Source organism: Ixodes scapularis, unplaced genomic scaffold (genome assembly GCF_016920785.2).
Source record: "Ixodes scapularis isolate PalLabHiFi unplaced genomic scaffold, ASM1692078v2 PGA_scaffold5__190_contigs__length_132052651, whole genome shotgun sequence".
In the NCBI taxonomy this organism is placed as follows: Eukaryota; Metazoa; Arthropoda; class Arachnida; order Ixodida; family Ixodidae; genus Ixodes; species Ixodes scapularis.
Window position 1 is genome coordinate 125752333 of NW_024609880.1, and position 21680 is coordinate 125774012.

The 21680-nt window shown below is 47.6% G+C and overlaps 1 protein-coding gene across 1 annotated transcript in view; it reads left to right on the forward strand.

Annotated features, from left to right (window-relative positions):
* Nucleotides 1-21680, forward strand: part of LOC8050426 (ATP-dependent translocase ABCB1) — a 41619-nt gene that overhangs the window by 14192 nt on the left and 5747 nt on the right. Inside the window, exons 10-21 of the mRNA XM_042294333.1 lie at nucleotides 4796-4999; nucleotides 6037-6207; nucleotides 8460-8624; nucleotides 8882-9037; nucleotides 9216-9404; nucleotides 9780-9884; nucleotides 10650-10733; nucleotides 11579-11782; nucleotides 12234-12334; nucleotides 12581-12721; nucleotides 13392-13548; nucleotides 15094-15291. Of these exons, the coding sequence (XP_042150267.1) occupies nucleotides 4796-4999; nucleotides 6037-6207; nucleotides 8460-8624; nucleotides 8882-9037; nucleotides 9216-9404; nucleotides 9780-9884; nucleotides 10650-10733; nucleotides 11579-11782; nucleotides 12234-12334; nucleotides 12581-12721; nucleotides 13392-13548; nucleotides 15094-15291 (1875 nt within the window). The remainder of the gene's footprint in view (nucleotides 1-4795; nucleotides 5000-6036; nucleotides 6208-8459; nucleotides 8625-8881; nucleotides 9038-9215; nucleotides 9405-9779; nucleotides 9885-10649; nucleotides 10734-11578; nucleotides 11783-12233; nucleotides 12335-12580; nucleotides 12722-13391; nucleotides 13549-15093; nucleotides 15292-21680) is intronic.

Below are 21680 nucleotides of genomic sequence, written 5' to 3' on the forward strand. Positions count from 1 at the left end.
AGTTCACAGATATACATTGAAAAAACTTCTTTCGACAAGAGGTCAATTTTAATTTACATAGCGACGTTAGATTTCTTAGCTTCTGGAAATTATTCGACGAATTATTTTTGCAGTACTGCGCGTATGCTATCAAGCGCTTACGAATCATGCGAATAAAATCGCCAGTGATTCATAGCTTCTCCCTTTTTTTCAGCTTGCTGCTTAATATATCCGATACATGAGTGTCAGTAAGAGGAAGATGCCTTTCCTAAAATAATAACCATAATTCATTAACACTCAAGTTTATGGCTAAACACTCAACGGGCAAAAAACGGTGCTGTAGTTCAATGGAGATTTTTGCATATTTTCACTTCTCCAAAAAGAAAACTTTTTGAGACTCATTAATTCTAGAACGACAAGTAGCTATAGCAAAGTTTACAACGACCGCGCGGTGATCACTAATGCGAGGTGTAATACATGCGTTAGAGAAAACATCAGGAGTGTTACAAAATAATAAAGTCAGAGGGTTAATGCCACGAGTCGGTTGTGAGACCTGTTGGAAAAAGCCAAGCGTATTCGCATGAGCTTTCATTTCGCAGGATACAGTGCTATTAGGGCTCAAAGTACATGCACCATCAATCCATGTCGCTTCTCGTAGATTAAAGTCACCTCCAAGAACAATACAGGCTGTAGAAAAAGTGTAAGTGATTTTGCATAACTTATGCATAACATCTGGGTCAGAAGCAGTAGGACGATAAAAGGCAAGCTAGAATCATCCGACTGCGTGACACGGCACCAGACAGATTCAGTCGAATCCTTGTCAAAATGTAGTTTACAGCTCTTCAATATATGATTAACAAGAACGAAAACGCCACCACCGTAAGTTGATCTGCCATTGAGGTACACATAAAAAGAACCAGGAAAGACTTCACTATTATTTACTGATGCATCGAGCCAATATTCAGTGGCAATGAGTATGTCAGCACGTGCGGACACTATTAAACAAGCCAACTCTCTCGCTTTTTCTTTAATGCTTCTGCAGTTTACGACAAGTACAATGACATCACTTCCTTTATTTTGGGGACACGTAATGCACGTCTGACCGGTACTACTTCCTGTAGTTCTGAACCCCAAACAAATGGTTGGCCATCTAAGTACAACTTAACATAATAGAGCTAGCTTTACCGAGTGCTCGCCTTGTTCCTTTTTGTTTTAGCGTACGCCCACAGGTGCCTACGTCTAATCCGTACTTCAAAAGAGTAGTCATTGCTGAGTGGCAGGTTATAGTGTTCTTCAGTTCAAAGTGTTTCTTAACAGTTCAATTTTGAAGCAATAGCATTCTTTAGCTACTTCACCGCGCGTATGCAGAGCGGCAGTGCTCACTCCTTCACATTCGCACCCTCTTCGAAGGACCTGACGTCTTTGACATCGGCCTTCGTTCTTGAGATCGCCTTAGGGGTCGTCCTAGACGTCGCCTTTGACGTAGTTCTTGAGGTCGTCCATGAGATCGCCCTAAAGGTCGTCCTAGGGGTCGTCCTAGGCGTCGTCCTTGACGTCGTCCTCGACATCGTCCTTGAGGTTGTCCTAGAGGTCGCCCTAGAGGTTGTCCCTGAGATCGCCCTAGAGGTCGTCCTAAAAATCGTTCTAGGCGTCGTCCTTGATGCGGTCCTCGACATCGTCCTACAGGTCACTCTAGGCGTCGCCCTTGACGTCGTCCTAGAGGTCGCCCTAGAGGTTGTCCCTGAGAACGCCCTAGAGGTCGTCCTAGAAATTGTTCTAGGCGTCGTCCTTGGCATGGTCCTCGAGGTCGTTCTTAAGGTCGTCACAGAGGTCGTGCTTGAGATCGCCCTCGATGTCTTCCTAGACGTCGTCTTTAACATCGTCCTCTAGGACGTCATCGTAGTAAGCAGATAAACCCGCGCCGCGCATACACAGAGCGGCAGCACGCACATATTCATATTTGCGCTTAAGCTACGAAGCAATTATCGGTTTGAGTTGAGCTAGTTGGTGCATGGCCAATGGTGGTGGTGGTGAAACAGTTTGAACATTTAACGATTACACAGAGACAGGACATACGGAAACTCGAAGCTGCAATGATGATGGGAAAAATATAGCAAGTTCAACAAAGTAGAAAGCGTCGTGAAGAAAATAATAATCGAAAAAAACACGATTTTCTGTACGACCGGTTACTAGAACCACTAGAAAAACGTACAAGGCATACAATACAAACATGCAAAAAAACAAAGACCAAGAAGACAACGTAGAATAGGCTCTGCTTTTTTTCCGTCACCTTCAATCGTGTTTTTCTTCTTCTCCTGGGCAGGAGAAACCTCCTGGTGTTTATTTGTTTTTCACATTTACAACGTTTCACCTTTTCCAACTTGTATGTCTCCTGCACAGACATAAAACGCGGGTCCATTCCCCCTTAATTCGCGGGTTCACAGCTCGCTTAACGGACGAAGTAGCCTCGGGCGAAAGGGTCGAGGTGACTTCTTCGAAGTGCGCTACTGCACGCTCTTGAGACGTGGCGGCTGAAAAGAGCTCGGCGCGTGGCTAAGAGCTTCGTCTTCGAGAGTACCAGGCATGGTGGTCGAGTCCACTCCTCATTTTAGGCAACTGTCAAACAAAACAAAAGAGGGGGGGAGGGGGGGGGGGGGGGTAAGGTCATCTAGAGACTAAGAAGAAGAGAGAGAGCGCTACCGAAGTAAAAGTGGATCCTATTCCTCTGTTGCATTGTGATACCGATGGCTAGCGCTTCTCCCACTCTAAGTGCCCTTCCCTCCCCTGGCTTCCACGAATCTTGAATTTGATATGAAAGACCAAGAACCGCCGATCGATAACCCGCAACCCCCGCTTTTTCTCTGACTGGTCGAGTTTTAGGTCATGGAGTGTCCGTCGTCTCTATGCCATCTCTTTATGAGATGCCCAAAATTCATGGCATTAAGGAGAACGGAAACTTGGAGTTTCAGTGCACGCTTTGTTTGCCACAAAAACACATTTTCATCAGCAAGAACAACAAATTGTAATCTACGAAAATACAACAACGCAAGCTAGGACACCTGCATTCCGCGTTGGCTGTAAATTGTAACGTTAGAACCAAGGTTATCTTTTCTTGTGAATAACAGGTGAAACAAACGAGTCAAAAGGGAGCTTTCGTAGAGCGGTTCCTTACCTTCGAATCTCGTAGCGGAGGTAGACGCTGCTACTGAGCATGCGCACCGCTAGCTTTGTCTGCAGAATTCCAGGGATCATTTCCGGTCACGTAAGCTAGCGTGAGGGGGGTACGGTTGCACTTTTCGCTGCCTTGCCAGCATACAAGTGAACGGAGTGCACCTACATTATTTTGACTTCTATATAATATTTTATTTTTACAAGGACTAACATAGTGCGGGTGTACGGAAAATAAGAAAAAAATAGTGTTGCAGAACATTTTTTGAAAACATGAAAATTGTTTTTATTTTTTTCTTGAGAAGTGTCAAGGGGAAAAGTAACGTGAAAAAAAATGTGTAACGTAGCGAGTAAAGTAATCCGTTACTTTTAAGCGAAAGTAATTTGTAACGGAAGTCCATTACATCTGAGGCTCGGTTGTTTGTAATTGTAATCAATTACATTTTTCAAGTAATGGGCACAAGTCTAATCACGTTATTACGTCTACTGCGATCCTAAATGTCGTTAATTGTAACACGCATTGCTACCATATTGTCACGAATGACAATTGATGAGGCGATGATAACTGAAGAAACTAAAAGTTTATTGAAGCCGAACTTGTGCCCAAAAATAAAAAAAAAGGAAACAAACGATAACAGCAGAGCGTCGCGGGCGTCGATGTCGGCGAAACCGCAGGATCGAGCGCTGGGGCGAGACTGACTCCGCTCGCCTTGCGGAGTCCCTTATTTACCCCGTGGGTTTCTGGATAATTCGGCGTAGAACTTTCGGTCCGTAGAATATTCGGAACTAGATCAGACGAGAATGTTCTCGAAATTACGAGAAGGCGAAATTGAGAGAAATAAATAAAAGGACAGTCCGTTGACTGGAATGGAACCTACACCTACCGCGCGAAAGTCAAGCGCTGTAACCACTCGGCCACGCACGCGCTAGCTCGCCGACGGGCGTGGCAATATCACCCAATATGGTGGTGACTGCTTTTTCACACTGACCGATTTTCGTTGCACACCCAGCAAGACGTTCTAGTTCACTTTCAATTGAGTTTAATCGCATGTCAGTTTGAACTGTATGGTTTTCTGGTTGATGGACCCAATATTTTCGAGTATTTCTTTTTGACCTTCGAGAAGCTGCAGCACTGCAGCACTATTCGGCCCAGGATTTAACTCAACATCTCCGCTTGGGCACAATACGCGCATACGCAACGCATGAAACACTCAGTAATACAACCACGAACCGTTTTCGGACAAAGCAACACCACTAGGCGCAAGTAACGATACTCTGTTTCATACTTAGTGTGCAACGCTGTCAAAGCTACTGGCGCGAGCATGGGGCTTGATCTCGTTGATCATTCCCAAGTGTTCTCGCGCAAACAAAACCATAGATGAGGTCACGCGCTCACGCCAGTAGCTTTGCCAGCGTTGCACGCTACGTATGAAACAGAGTATAGTTTTTATCTAAGGATAAGAAAGTTTTCTACCAACCAGCAAAGCGATGAGGAGCGGATTACTCGGTGTCCGCATGCCAGCGGTGCAGCCTTGCCCAATACCGCATTGAACAAAGGGGGCGCGACTCCAAGCAGTGCCTTACCCGTGGAGCGACTTCCTGATCTTTGCGCTCTGGCTTTGCTTGGCCCGCTTGACGGCTGGTGCAGATTCTGCTGGACCATCGGAACATCCGGTCGTACAACGTGGGCTGGCTGCGCGGCCAGATGGGCGTCGTCGGCCAGGACCCCGTGCTCTTCCAAGCCACGGTGGCGCAGAACATTCGCTACGGCCTCGCCACGGCCACGCAGTTCGACATCGAGCAGTCGGCCATCACCGCCAACGCGCACCAGTTCATCCTCAAACTGCCCAGGGTGAGCAAGCGCCCTCGGGGACTTGCAGGTGTCGCGACGCTCGTTCTCACGTGCACAACCAGGGTTGATTCTGCGAGACACGGCCTAAACAAGAGCCCCTTCCAGGAGGTTTCAAGACGAAACATTTAAATAAATGAGTAAAGACGCAGGGCGAGCTGGTGACGAATCACTGTAGAAAAACCCAGAGACAAGGACCTAAAAAGGGGAGGAACAACACCATCTCAGAACCAGCACAACAATGATTTAATTGGACACAGACTTCCTTCTCTTCACATATCACGAGCACAACCCCCGGTCATCGGCAGGCACCACATCTAAAGGTCCAAAACAAAAGGACTACAGTCACAAAGAGGCAATTAGAAGATTGGTAGAAATTACCTAGGGAAAGTTTAATGATGCACAACTAACTTGCACAGCTGGGGACAGGCGGGACAGCGGAAAATTGGGACTCCCTCCCGCGTAGTTCCGGCCAAAAGTTTTAACCTGTCCCCCAGTGGGTCCGGTGCCGGAGTAACGCCGACAAGGTTTGACCAGAGGAAAATTGGCGACTCCCTCACCGGGGGGAGTGGGAGGCGGGAGGTAATGTTTTTGGCTTTTTGCCCGATCCCCCCAAGGTCATTCTGATTATACCCCACACTGCCTGGTGATAGGGGGAGAAAATTGGTCTTAGAAGGGCGGGAGGAATCATATCTTTGTCTTTATAAACTTAGGCTAGGTTACGCAAGCTACCGCCCGTTAAAAAGGGCATAGCCATTAACGACTATCCATGTATTCATCTATGCACCAGTTGATTCCCAGTTGGCATTCCAACTGGTTCCAGTCAGACATTTTCACTAGGGAACATCTTGCAAACCCGATCTCACCAGCTCACCTGAATGTTCCCTGTTCTTTCTAACTTCTAATCGTGTCATTTTATTATTGTGGAGCAAAGGGAACCTACATTCGATGTTCATTAGATTTTCGTCGCGGGGTGAGGTCCAAATTCCAAGCTGCACAGTTTGAGTTGCGGAAGTGATAGGTGCAACACGCCTGCGCAGAAGTACGACACGATGGTGGGCGAGCACGGCTATCGGCTGACCAGCAGCCAGGTCCAGCGCATCGCCATCGCGCGCGCCCTGGTGCGGAACCCCAGAATCTTCTTGATGGACGACGCCCCTCCCGTGGCCAGCATCGAGATGGACGCCGACCTCAAGGGTGCCCTGGAAAAGGTGTTTACATCGACCTAAACGTTACTTAATCTGAAACTTAAACTGGTAATGTTTGGCAAGGTGGCGCGAGCCACCGCCCGAATGTTAGTCATTGCTTTTAGTGATCTTACTTGAGTCAACTACCCCCTAGTCACTTCTAATGATTTCTAACCAATATCCCTAATTTGACCCATCCGGTATCGTTAAAGTTATGGAGAGACCCAAGTCGTCGTCAACGTTGGGCTTTGATGACATAAGCGCAAAATTTCTTAAAAGTACTCAAATGTACTCATCAATCATCATGTCGTCATTGTTTCAGCAATCTTTAAATCAGGGTGTCTTTCCAAAGGAGTGGAAGGTGGGAAAGGTTGTTCGAATTCACAAAGCTGGTGACAGTTTCAACCCACCTAACTACAGACCAATATCTCTTACCAGCATACCCTGCAAAATCATGGAGCGCGTCATTTCTTCCCAGCTATCGCGTTTCTTGGAATCAAACTTTTTTTTTTTCAGCTCGCATCAACATGAATTTTGAAAATAATTTTCATGCGACACCCAACTTTTAGTCTTCAACCATGACATCCACTAAACACTGAACCACGGGTCTCGGACTGATTGCATATTTCTTAAAAGCATTCGATAAAGCATCCCATGAACTGTTACTGCAGGGTGTTTCCACATCAGATAGTACAATGACTGCCCGGGTAGTATTTTTGATAGTTTTGTAGGAACTATATGCGAAAGCCACGTTCTTTGGATGGGCATTCAGTTATATGTGAATGCCGTAGCTAATTTTTTTTCCCATAGATATAAAATTGAGGAGCTCGAGGCGCGGACATTGCCGAGATTTCACTACGGTAATTTACACAGCCGCCAATGTCACACCAAAGCATGCACAGAGTTAAAAAAAGTTGTTTATTTTTTAAACATTTCCCAAATGCACACCAAATATATTAAAATTTACAATTATATATTTTTTTTGCAACAAAAAAAAAACAAAAACAACGAAACACGTAAAAACAAACGCGTTTTAGAGACACTTTTAGAAATTATTTACTAACAAACAACTTTATAAGAAACGACGGAAAATATATAAAACTTTGCGTCTTCAAGCCGTTTCGTGTACTGTCGCCTGCCTCCTGTGAACTAAAGTTATGGCGGGGTCACGCATGCGTAGACCGCTTAGCGAGATCCGTCTATTCGCCGCACGATCTCTCGTTCGAGTTTATTCCATAAAGTATATAATAACCCTGGCCTAACAAAAGAAAACTAAGTGAACCAGTCCACGTCTCCTCTAGCCTCGACCACATCTACAAAGTTGCCGCAACCACTTGTCCTTCTAATTATTTGTTTGTCCACCTCTTTCATCCCTAGAACGTCTCGTGAATGGAACGGTCTTCCCCCACCCATTGCAACCATAGCAGAGTTTGCCCGTTTTAAGCAAACAGTAACAAGTTTGTATTCGTGTTTTTGAGCCCTATTAACCATTGTTTATCACGCTCGTACTTCTGCTCCCATTCCCCTCTGTAATGCTAATTAAAAAAAGGGGAAACAACCATGATGCATCGTTCCATTCATGCATTCATCTCTTCGAGGCACGCGATTCTTCGGGAAGGGTCTGGAGGCAGAAAATATATTCCGAAACAAGCGCGCGTGTACTGAGGGGCTCCAGTTTCTTTCTGGACGCCTCATTGGACAAAAGACAGCCTGACTGAGTGCACACCAAAGGTCCACAAGAGTCTTTGGAAGAGGGAATCTATATTATTTGGATTCTGCGATAAGATCGAACCACTTCTTGCACCCATTTCATTGAGTGAGGTTTTTTCCTTGTTTGGAGAGTTAGACAAGTAGGAGACAGGTACCTCTAGCAGTACAAATTAAAGATCTTGGAGGACATCTGACATTAAAGAAAGCTACATTCCCCGAAAATTTTTTTTGACTGCATGAATATGACATGTATGTCCCAAAATGCAATTTACGTCCCCCCGGCCCCCAAAATATAAAAAGAGTAAATAGAATAATTACGCCTGAGTCGCAATTTAAATTCGAAGCACTTCGGAAAATAAAAAAAATAAAGACGTTTATTTGGAGGCCAATGTTCAAGTGGCGTCAAAAAAGAGGTAATTTTGTTTGCTTCCGATCGGCCGGAGGGAGTGCGTATGAGAGGTACCCAACACAGACTGAAACGGCCGAGATAAGGCGCGAAAGAAAGTGGGCAGGGGGATTGCCACTTCCTCTCGGCCTAAACTGTACTTAGCGGTGGGGCGTCTCAGGCTTGCCGCGGCCGCACGGCTTTGATCGTGGCCCAGCGGCTGTCGACCATCCGATGCGCCGACAAGATACTGGTGATGCGGTCGGGCAAAATGGTGGACTTCGGCACCCACAACGAGCTCATCAAGAGGGCTTCGGGTGCCTACCTCGAGCTGCTCACCACTCAGGTACGGACAGCTCACGACCTTCTTCGCATTTCTTTCTCTGTGAATCGGGGTTCAGAAGCTCACACGTGAACAGTGCTAACGGAACTACTGATTATCGTCATGCAGTGAAGCGAGCGATTCTCATGGAGGACGGAGGAAAACGTTTTATGGAATCAAATTACGACCAAATTTCAAATAATCAAAAGGACGCTTGTAGACCGTTCGGCTGCTTCACAAGGGAACATGTGCAAGTATTTACACAAAGACCACCTCTTCAGATCACTGCGCCGAAGGAGGCGGCTCCACTGTCTCCAGGTCAGCTGAGAATTTCGTCTATGCACCGCGGCGCACTGACGTCCACGAAGCAGAAGGAGTCCCTCCACGGCAGGCCCGACGAGGTAAACTCCGGGACCATAGACATCCAAGACGTTCTGGTACCCTGCGTGCAGTGATCGCCGCCCGCTAAGGTCGGAACTAAGACATATATGAAGTTTCAGTGATTTTCGCTTGTCTCACGCGTGCGGGCGTAGACACACGGCTACAGTGCTCCTTTTGGCTGTCACTATTTCACCACTGATCGGCTCTTCTGTCCCACTTCTCGCGCCCACACAGCGTGTCTCTGGCGACAAGCGGCCGGATAGTCCGCTGAACTCTGCGGAGAACGCCGGCAAGTCCCTGCGCACTAAGCTGCTCCATCTGACGGATCCCGAGCGGGGCTACATGACCGCCGGCTGCCTCTGTGCACTGCTCATGGGCCTCTCTGTGCCCATCTACGCCATCTTCCTGGGCAACATGTTACAGGCAAGTGAACTGTCATCTGTGTACCCGGCTGTCTTTCTCGGGACAGCTGTCCAAGTCTAAGCAGTCTGCTCTGAAACTTCTTGGGGACTCCGTCAAAGATATTACATTTGGACTGCTTAAATAGCTCACGTTGCTTTTGCCTTTGACTTGCTTTATTTTCTCACATTTTATAGAAGAAAGCAGCTAGTGTGCTGACAAACAAAATACTAGTCGGCCACAATAGCTCGTGCCACTTTCTTCGGGGTTCACTTATGCTCGGATTAATTCGGTGCGAGGATGATTCTTCACTATCCTGTACCACAACCCGAACTCCGGTGACTAGCGGCTCTTGTAACGAAACGATTAGTAAAGATCTACCAATGTGGTCACGTTCAGGGCCTGGGCTCGGGGAATGCGGATCTCATCATGTCCACGACCATCTTCTACTGCCTGCTATTTCTGATGGTCGGAGTCCTCACGGGCTTCTGCTCGTTTCTGCAGGTACGCTAGGCCCCCCTGGGTCAAACAGATTTCTCAGAAATATTGCCATCTGCGCGTTTGTAACGGAACGTACGAGTTTTGTTCACGCATCGCTTTTTCTTCTTACTGATTATGATTTAGTGGTTTAGCGAAAAGTGGTGAAAAGGCGACGTCAAGATACCTGCATATGGTGTCGACCTGTGACTGTTATAGGAGTATATAAATATTGGCACACCGATACAGCTGTAAAATATTTGTGAAATCATATTGAATTAGTGAGGGAATCACGCAATAGACCCCGGGGACAGACTTTTAGGTTGTACTTTCGCGAAGAACTTTGCAGACACTTAAAGAGTTTTAATGTATACTTCTACCTTCTGAGATGCGTATTAGAACAGCGTACAAATAAGCGAGCCATTACATTTATTTCGGAGTCCATAGCAAATTGAGTGGCCTTGCCTAGTGCGCAGAGATCGGTGCGGACAAATTTGTTCTCCCCGTGTTTGCAGACATTCAGCTTCTCTGTCGTCGGCGAGAACTTGACCCGGAGGCTCCGCAAGATAACCTTCTCGGCAATGATGAGACAGGTTCGCAATCTCTACACACAACTTAATAGCTGCAAAGAAAGATTCGCATAAACTTAAATTTCGCTAAGATTGTAAAAATTGAGAACTATACGTGCCCCAAACACAAGAAAGTCTTCATTATGAGGCAATGAACTATGCACGTGTAATATCTGTAAAAAAAAAAAAACCCAAAACAAAAATTTTGAACGCTTGGTTTCAGGAAGTGGCCTGGTATGACGAAGAGGACAACACCCCCGAGCGCCTTTGCACCTTTCTTTTCTCGGACACTGCTCGCGTTCATGGGGTACGTAGTACAACTTCGAGGTTTAAGGAAGCTAGTCCTACTGGCACATGCGTTATTTTTTTTAATACCCCAACTGAGTAGACTTTCCCCCCATAAATGGTTTACCTATACCTATAGCCTATCTATTCCTACGAAGCTCCATTTTAGTGTAACTTGGCAACCGACAAAAGCTACGGCCCTAGCGAGTCCCTCAGAGCGTCGGAGTAAGGCAGCATCGTCGAAGCGCGGCGCTCTGACGGACGGCGGCCGTATGCTTCGTCGCTTTGAATAGCTCGAGGGGGCCGTATGCCGTTTGGTCTTTGACTCGTTATGCTGCTCCCGTATAACGGGATTCTGGCTTTTGAGCAAATGGGGTTCGAACCATAATCGAGCTCTTCCGATGAAAATACCTAGGTGCGTCACACATAACATAAGTTTCTTTCTGACGTAGAGGGCCAGTACGTCGCACAGGGAACAATGACTTTCCAACCCACAGTTTCAGGTTTTGAGGCTATTTCACACATTTGCAACGGTTGCGTTTGCGTGCAACCGAAACGACCGTATCGACCAAGACACCGCAACAACAGCGACTCATCGATTGCTTCGCGAAGCTACCCCTTGCATCGCTTGCCATGCTCTGTACGGCAAACACTTGTCCCCGTGACTTTGTCCTTACGGTCGTTTCGGTTGCATGCGAATGCAACCAATGCAGATGTACGAACCTGCCTTTAGTCTTGAGCTGAATATTTTCTCGCGTAATGTCCACGTAGTAAGGGCGAATCGCGGGGAGTTTTATCGGCGGTCTGGGCGGCGTATAGTAGCTGCGTGCCGCCCGGCTCGTCTGATTGCCCTTGCGTCGTGCGCAGGGCACCTGCTCAAAGCTTCCGTCCATCTGCCAGGCCTTTTCCGCGCTGGTCGCGTGCCTGGTGATGGCCTTCTACTGGGACTGGCACCTGGGCTTCATCGTGCTCGCCTTCGTGCCGCTGGTGCTGCTCTCCACCTACCTGGAGAGCCGCATGCTCCGGGGCAAGCTCATGTCCAGCAAGCAGGCGCTCGACAACTCCACCAGGGTACGCCGCCCGCTTCTTGCGGCCGTCTTTCACCCGAGTGTCTGACCGAAGCAGATCGCTACGTAATACTTTTGCACGAGACGCTGTGCCCCCGGAACTAAGATCGAACACCTCTCACGCGCTTCTATTAACGCTGCTAAATGTTGCACCTAACACTGCAACATCGCTACAAAGGCTGCACGACATTTCTATCACAAGTTGGCTTCCGTGCTGCCAAAGACATCGACGAGGGCGTACTATTTTTGAAAGCGCTTTCTCCAACCGACGCTCGCTGGGAAGTCTCCAGAGCCACACTATCGCAGTACCCGTGCCTTTACCAACACTGAAGCTAACTCGTAAGACGGAGCACCACGCAATAGTCTTTCAATAAAGAAACTTTCTGATCATTGCCATGGCAACAATGAAGAATTTACGTCATCGCAACCATTCTCGAATGTTCTTAAATATGCAGATCGCCGTGGAGGCAATTCAAAACATCCGAACGGTCGCGTCGCTGCACCAGGAGGAGGTGTTCTGCGCAAACTACGTGCAGTCTCTCACGGAGCCACAAAGGTAAAAAAAAAAAAATTCTTGCGCGTAGAATACTGGGCCGTTTTAACGTCGGTACGATCGCGTTTATAGCGAAACTCGTGCACTCGTGCTTCACACGACGTGACGTGGTCACGTGATGCTGATGACGACAATTTCATGTCCCTTTCATATGCCGGTCGCTGCAGCCTCCCCTACAGTGAGGTGTCTTGGGCAGTTCCCTCCGCCCCACGGAGATTCGCTCAGTGGCCCTCTTGTCCCGTGGTGCAGGATTATGAAGCGCAAGGCCATCCTGCGTGGCTTCTCCTTCGGGGTCGCCCAGTGCATCCCGTCCATGGCCTACGCGACTTCCCTTCTCTACGGGAGCATATTGGTCGGACGGTGCGACCTCCTCTTTGGAAACCTCTTCAAGTAGGCACTTCGGGACTGTCTCAATTGCCCAGAAACGATGGGAGTAAGATTGATTGCTTCAGACCATAAGCACGTCTGGTTGCCACTAAAAACTAGCTAGGGTAACACCTTTCCAACTATGAAGTATGCCTATATGTCTGAAAAGAAGGTATAAATTATAAAAGATGAATATAATATTACAACAAATAAAAAAACAATTCACAAAACGTTTTAAAATTCTAAACCCAGCTAGTTAATGCCACACAAAGACGACTATCATTCATACGACATTGATTCGTATTCACTGACGTATAATCACAAAATGATCAAAGGAGAAAAACATCACGAAAGATATGTACACAAAAGGTTACAGCCATGTAACAAACACATTTGTCAGTGCAACACTGATAGGCGCAAAACGAAACAATTTCTACTACGCGTAAGACATCTCGTTGTGTACAAGAGTGTGTCTGGCATTACTTTTATATTTATTAAATTATACTGTAAAATCAATACAGTAAGCACTATATTCAATGGCACAATACGCGTCGTTTCTTGTATTATACGAAAGTGATTCAAATTATTGCTCCAAGTTAGAAGGGGATTTCTTAGTGAATATTTAAGAATGGCCAAGAACACTCTGAAAGAAGCACTGTGTGTATCTCCGGTGGCTCCTCTTCCCTCTGTCCAGAGTGATCGAGGGCGTGATCCTCGGCACTGCCATGATTGGTCAGGCCGTGGCCTATTCGCCAGACTACCACAAAGCCAAGGCGGCTGCACAACGTATATTTAGACTTATCGACAGGGTCCCCAAGATTGACTTCATGGACAAGTCCGGAATCACAATGGTGAGTTCGCCGACACCCGCGTAACGTCTTTCGCTACCCGAAAGCACCGCAATAATCGTAAAATACGTCCCTCAAAATCTGTAAAGAATTTCCGCTATATATGCGGTCCGCAAGGATGTGCATGTGCTCCTGGTGTGCAAACGCCGGGTTTCGCCACGCAAAAATCAAGAGAACAAAAACTTTTCGCGTGCCGGTTGCCGCGTTAAAATATAACATAAATAAAATAAACGAAAAAAAATGTAAGTAACACAGAAAAGTACAGTAAAAAAAGTAGGACATTGACACTAACCTCTTGAATTCTAGCACCTTCCAATCGGCAAATAAAGTGCTTTGCCAGTTTGCCCCGACTCAACTACGTCAAAATGCAACATATGGCCGAAAAAAGAAATCTATACGCACATCGTTTTTTTTCTTTTTTTGCTTCTACTGAGCGAGGAATAACGCCTCATCTATACTGCAAATGTCGAAACTTCCGTGTGTGATGCCCAACGTTTGCAAAACATACGGTGAGTCAACCTGGTCAGCCGTCCCAGGTGCTGAATGTCTGCTTCGGAGGTTTTGCCGTCAGGTTACAGCCCGCATATCCAATACATGTTGCGCGCGAATAATTTATCACGCGACAATTCTCAAGAAATAACAATTTTATTGCGAAAGCATTCCCTGTCCCATGGAGCAAACCGACGTCATCAGCTTTTGAAGCCGCGCCAAACGGCACCTAAACTTTCCTGTCCCAATGGAGCGAAGCCTGTCGTCTGTAGCAGAAATCTGATAGATAGGCTCCTAATGGCTGGCGCGCGTCATAGTTTCAAGGGACGAGGCTCCCATCGGCTCTCGCGCGGCGTAGTTTCAAGGAACGCCACCAGAGTAAGCCCTCTTCATGGCGGCACAGCGGCCCGGCCGCCGGTGCGAGGGAGCGGCTGGCAGCTGAGCCAGCAGAGCCCGCACGGGCAGACTCCGGAGTGGCTGCACGACCGAGCTCAGCGCGGCGCGGTCACTTCACCAGAGCGCGCGCTCGGCCGTCGGCCGCTACCTCGGCATTAGCGAAACGTAGCAGTCCACGCCAGTATGCCGCAGACGACCCAAAGAAGCCTCCGCACTTTTTCGCAGCACATTACAGCGCCGATAAATATTGGTTTAGTCGGTGAGGGGCTAAGAACGCAGTATCCGCTTTCAGCACGCGCTCGGGTGCCTTTCGTGGGGCTGCACCCACAATGAATCCTTGTCAAAGGCGAAAAGCTCGCACTGGGGGCGGACCATCTACTCTGGCTTCTTAACCCGTCCCCGACTCTGGAGCACAAGGTAGCTCTAGCGAATCACGTTTGACTGAAAAGAAAAGCAAAACACCGTTTGCTAGAAATCCACAATCTAAAAAGTTAAAAGCCGTAATTAAGAAAAATAAAAGAAGAGCAAAAAATATCCTGCAGAACGGTATAGAAGATAATGGAGATATTCTTCAAGCGCACAAGTTCCAGTTGAGGGCCCAGTGTAGATCGGATGATGTCGGAGGTAACCCGACTGACCGACGTCCTGCGTGGTGGCGTGCAGCAGTCGATCCGGGGCTTCCTGACATTCAACGAGGTGAGCTTCCACTACCCGCACCACCCCGAGGTGCGGGCCCTGGACCACGTCACGTTTTCTGTGGAACCCGGGCAAACCGTGGCCCTGGTTGGACCGAACTACTCCGGGAAGTCCACGTCGGTGCACCTCGTGGAACGATTCTACGACATCACCGAGGGGGAAATAGTAAGCGTCTCGTCCAGCCATCGTGACGTTTCCATAGGACACCGCATAGCGCGAAATGGCTTTCAAAATCCAGTGAGGTGCTATTGTAGGTCATCCGTGTGTAAAAACCTACCATAGCTGTTTGTCATCGGCCGGATTTAACTCCAGTCTTTCCTTCGTGGTCCCCGATTTGTCTGAAAATTTCCTAAACACACTAACACACGTTGATAAAATAGTACTATAGTACCCCAAATATTAGGCTAAAAAAAAATATCGCGAAAGTATCGAATTTGTAATTTTGATCCTCATCGTGTTTTTCACACTGAAAGTCTCTACTGCCAACAACGAAAAACTGACGCCAGCGGCAGACATCGGTTGACTCTTTGGACTGTAGAGTTTATTCCTAGCTGATTACAAGCAGTTTCATGGTGTCAAATGAATGCTTGGGAAGCTCGCTCCAGCATCCGCGCAGCAGCACGAAACAAATGATCAGGCATAGATCGTATTTTAGGCTGCCTGCTCGACTGGCCAACCGGCTTGCCACAGACGTCACGGCACTAAAGAGTGCGGGTATATTTGAATGTTGGCTTTGGCATCATTTGTATTTGCCGATTACACAATAACAATTTTGAATTTGGCGATACCAAGTAGCATACATGAAAGGGTAAGAACTATAGTTATTTGGGTTAGCCCAAAATATCGCCGCAGTGTCAAACAACATGTGCAATGGAAATGACTATATTAAACCAAAACCCGAACTGAACAAGGAGGCAGACGGGTGACGCGTTAGATTTCCAGTGCAGAGGGTTTCCTATCTATCAAGCTGGGAATTCACTTCCTGAACAGTGAGCTGTGTGCTCCGGCAGTGGGGAACGTGCACATGCTTATCAGGATCCTCCCCTAAAAAAAAAATTGCTCCACAATAAAAAAAGAATAAAAAGACGTTTTGTTTTAAAGAGAAAGAAAAAAAAGAAACTGATGGCGTATTTTATAGGCGCTCTAAAGGCGCATCATTTATATTCCTACTAAAGTATGTACGTTGCTGGGCTAGACGGTGTGTATTTAGCCACAGAATAAAATAGCGCAAAGTACACAAGGACAAGAGTGTAGCAGGCGCTAACTTTCACCTGTACTCGCTCTCACTGCGAGAAAAAAGCGGGCGCATCTGCCACCCTAATCCGTGCTTATTGGTCACATGCCGGCTCACAGTTTCTTCCGCTGTGCTAAAAAGTCCTTGCGAAGATTCGCCGTCACAAAAGTAAATGTTTTTTGCGGAGCAGTGAAATGTAATATTTTTAACGAGATACATTAGGAACGTCCCGAATACAAGCGGTGCTATTTCAATGCACCGCGAGATTCAAGGGTAGCTTCGTAGCCGCTGCCAATCACCGAAGGAAGGTCACCTTACCTAAATGGCAGCTTCAACTGTTAGGGAGCCGCTGTCGGTTCTGTGAACGGAACAGAAATTGGAGGGGGGGGGGGATATTTATACAGCGTGTAATTGGTCAGCCATTAAAGTTGCGACGAGTCACACGCTGTAGATGAGCAATTTAGCCAGTGCAGTACAACCGCTAGCCTGGGGTCTCTAACGTGCACCACGCAGTAGTGATACACGACCTCACGCCGGTACGATGCTCATCCACATCGAAACGGGCAGGGGTGGGGCTTGAGCCCAGGGTCCCTGGGTTCTGCAACGCGAGCTTTCGCTCCACGCGTGTCGAGCTGGGTGTGCGCTTTAGCCCACTCGCCGCCGATCCCCCAAACGGAACACGTTTCCCTCGCGTCTATTTCAAGTAACATGGAAGCGAAGCTGTCTTGTTGAGGCCGAGTCAGACCATATGTCCAGACGATGTATTTTGAACCTTTATTCTTGGATACACAGGCAGTACCGGGAAAATAAGTAGATGGAGTTATTAATCATACTGCCCACGCGACAGGTCTTAGTGTTAGCTTATGTTTACTTGGTAACGAAGTTAGGACAACACCACTGAAGAAGCGTTCGGAGGGAGGAGGAGGGCTAGCGTACGCAGCGTCTTTCGTCCACGTGGGCCGCGTTTATGGCTCAAGCTTGCAGAGATGCCACGTCACGGCTGATACAATGCCTACATCTATTTCCTTTATCTAATATTGGCAAATTCACCTGAAACTAAACATTTCCGAAGAAAATGAAAAGGAAAACTGGTGTATATTTTTAGAGTGGAGTTGTTAAGGGTTAGTTTCCCCACTTTTGTGTCCATCACCAAATAAATGTCGACACAAAACTCTGGACAGCTGCCGCCATCTATGAACAACGGCGGCAACCAGACAACCGGAAAGCCGGTTGTCTGTTTGTCGCTGTCCGGGTCATAGATGGCGGCAACCTTTCCAGCCTTTCCACTCTGGTTTTCACCTGAGTGGAAAGGCTGAATTTCTCTAGGCGTCCTCCATGAAGTCATCCTTGAGATCGTCGAAGACGTCGTTCTTGAGGTCGTCCTAGGCGTCTTTCTCTAAGCGTTGTCCTCGAGGTTGTCCTCTAAGTCGTCATTGAGGTCGCCCTAGATGTCGCCCTTGAGGTCGTCCTAGACGGGGTCTTTGAGCTCATCCCAACATAGTACAGCTTCGCTGGTCTTCCTTCTTCACCAAAGCGGAAAGGCTGAAAGGTTTTTTTTTCTTTGCTTTGTTTTGTTTTTAAGTTTCTTTTTTAAAGTTCAGAAAGAAAGAAATGCTGCCGCATTTAAAATTATTAGCACGAAATACGGCCTAACTTTATATCTCTGACAATTGCTGGATCGCGCTTCACCGCTCCGCGAGTGCGGCCACCGGACGGCCATTTTGCATTTAGCAAAATCCACTTTTTGGAGCGCTGGAGAGGCTGGGCGGAAGCGTGCTGAAGACACGTTTTCTACTCGTTCGTCGTCATTCGCCGCGGGAGTTTTTTAAAACCTCGTGTAAACGGTGACAATAGCCCTTGAGAACACGTGGAAATTTTTACGAAAGAGCAGCACCGCAGGGAAAAGGCACAACTCGTTAAGCGCGAGTCTCGGTGGTCTCGCGGCGTGATCAAAGCTTTCTTGGCACGCTGAAGTGCTGCGTCTCGGTGCCTTCGCACGCTTGGATACCGATCAAGAATCCACGCCGTGGCGAATTTTTGAAGGTGTACATCATATATCGGCTACGGAGTTCTGGATCGTCGAGCTGTTCCGGCGAGTTGCTATCAATAAAAACACCCCGTGGAATCAACATCTCGAGAGCAACTTTAAGGGTTCAAATCACATCGCCACTTATTTGAACAATTGAACCAGGGGCGTTAGAAGTGTTTTGCAGTTGGGGAAAAGGGGAAGGGGGTGCACAAAAATAAAGATTTTTGTTCTACTGAATTGATTGCCATAAGCATCTAGTAAACAAAAAAAAAAAAACGCGCCGCCGTCGCCGCCCCCCTTCCTCCCTCCCTCCCTCTTCCGTCGCCACTAGATACTGGATCAAGCTCGTTTCTGGCCCGCCGAGTGCCGCACTGGTTACAAATATAATCGTCAGAGCAAAGTAAACCGCTGCTCGAGAGGAACATACGCCCTCACGCACATTTCACTCGCGAGACACATCTATACGGCGTCGATTCTTGATTGGTATCCATGCGAACGAAGTCACAGAGACGCAGCACTTCGGCGTGCCAAGGAAGCTTTCATCACGCAACGAGACAGGCGAGACTTGCATTCGACGAGTTGTGCCTCTTTTCTGCGGTGCTGCGCTTTGGAAAAAATTTCCACGTATTCTCAAAGGCAGTTATCATAGTTTACAAAAAATTAAAAAATGAAAAAATTAAAAAAAAAAAAAAACTTCTGCGGCGAATGACGACCGACGAGTAGCAAAACGTGTCTTGAGCACGCTGCCGCCCCGCTTCCGCAACGCTCCAAAAGGCCGAATTTGCTGCATGCAAGATGGCCGTCCGGCGGCCGCAATGGCGCTGCAGCGACCAAGCGGGGTGCTCAAGCCAGCAAATCGTCACAAAGATCAATGGGCCTAATGAACCCCTGCGTAGGCGGAGCACTTGGAAGCGCGGATAAACAGGACCGGAACTCCGAGACCAGTTTTGCCGTCGCCGATTTCCGCTCTGCGAATGTCGCTTCTCTGCATCGTGACCGTGCGATGGGAGAAGCGCACTTGCCGACACCGCCCGAGCACCGCTGCTTTCGGACAAGACGACATACTGCCGCTTCGAGAATTTGGAAAGGAACCGTAACTATTTTCTCATCGAGAATGAGGACATGCTCGAGCGGAAACGTTACCTGAGAGCAATCTCGAAGCAAAGATCCAAGATCCCCGAGATCCATTATCAAGATGAGATTTGGCGTCAACTCCCGCCACGCAATTCACGAAGAATGGACGATAACGGACCGACAGCCCTGCAAGATCAGCAGGTCAAGCGCTTAAGTTTAGGGTGGCTACGGGTCTGAAGGCCCTTCAGGAAAAGGTAGAAGGATGATTCTTATCGTGCAAGCAGTGTCCACAACGTTTTCGATATAACTACAATTACTAAGTAATTGTTCGCACTCTGGGGACTGCTGGCCGTTTAGACGATCGAGGTATTGGATTTTAAATACACGTAGGCACATTTAGTTACCGAGCTCAATGTTAAGAACTTATGCTCGACTCCTTACTAGACAAGCGGAGCAATATTGCTTATTCAGCGTATAAAACGCGCATCACAAACGGTAACCGGATGTTTCGCACTTACCCAATAAATACAAAAGTAAAAACAAATTGTGAGGGTGCTGAAGGACAACACCCACTTCATCTTCATTATGATCATCATGACTGCTGTTCTCAACTATTCTATATTCACTTTTCTTTCTCTGATCGCCTCGAGCACGGGCATCCGTGCTTGGGTCTTCCCGAGAGGAGTCGCTCAAGAAATCTCTCCCCGGAACTGCTCATCTTGTTGATCTTGTCATAAATTTTCACCAAAAGGTTATACCCAGTCAAGTTAAAGAAGTCGCCGGTTGGAACAGGTTATGACAGACTTCCTTGGTTTTAGTTGAAAAAACAAAAAAAGCGGTAAAATTGTTCCGGAAGAAAACAAAAAGCCCCTGAATCTTTGCCGAGTGAATTGAAAAGCTCGACAGATCGTACAAATACTACAGAATTGTACAACTGCGTCAAAATGTTTTCGAAGCACGCACTGAGAGCACGGGACTGGCGCTTCTCTCTAACACGAAAAAGTGAGTAAAGGAAAAGTCAGAAACACAAAAAATATTGTCAGCAGATTATTAGAAAGAAGTACTGTACGTTTTTAAATACTAGTTCACTGCAATACTGAATTAATGTTCGCGCGGGTCGCAATTGGATGTCCTTCGCATGGGTCATCGACGCCCAGGTCTCTATTTTCCTTCCGAGTTTTCTTGATCTGTCAAGCGTGCTTTGTTGCTCCCCCCTCCCTCTCCCCCCCCCCCCCCCCCCCCCCCCCCCCCCCCCCCCCAGGCAGTGCTTTCAAACTTTATTTATTTTTGAGATCGGAGGGCAACAATGTTAACAGGCGGTAGCGTTCTATTTGCGACGTGCTTTTGAAAGAGGTCACACGCAAATCGCTGACCCACTCTGCGCGTGAGGGACATGACCCTTAATTGTCAAGATCTACAAGTGCTCTGTATGCACATGGCTCAGTTTACGACCAATTATCTTCTGGAACTCCTTGGTCAATTCGGATCGTTGCCGTTTAACATAGCCGGCGCGTCTGCGCGGACTTACGCTAGAAGGCAGTTTCAGCGATGTCGGACTTACTTCGACAGAGTCGATTGCTTCCGCCGTCCCTTGAACCAGGTTTTCCTCGTCAACGAATAATGTGTCTAACGTAGAAGTTCGGGCTATTTGGTATTTCATGATTAAAAATTAAAACAGCGCAAGGACACAGACAAGAACAAGAAGGTAGACGAAAAGGGCGCTGGTGTGTCTGCTGGCGCCAGGGATGGTGACAATGAGCTCAATGACGATGCTTTCTGCCCTCGCTGATGTCCTACGATCTGACTGCAGAACATCGTGTAGCAGTTCTTGCACACGACATCATTGGGGTTTACGTGCTCGGCGTCCTCGGCCGGTAGAACTTGCTTAAGGAAACTGAGGGTAAGCTCTGAAACTTTACGGAAACGGCAACCGTAATAAGCGATTGACATATGCCTTCTTGAGTAATCGGCGCACGCTTGCCGGTTTCGCGATAATCCGTGTTTGCCATTTCCCGAAGACCCCTTTGAAGCCCACTGGATACACGGACGGCAGACAGGCGCAGGTTTCATGGCGTGATCCCTTAGGTGGCTGTTTAACTTATATACCAGCTGTAACTCAAAGCAGGAAATGAAAGACTGGGGAGAAGTGGTGTCGACTTCGGAGGAAATGCGTCACGAATTACGCAGGGAGTTTAGATGAAGCGCGAGCAAATTTAC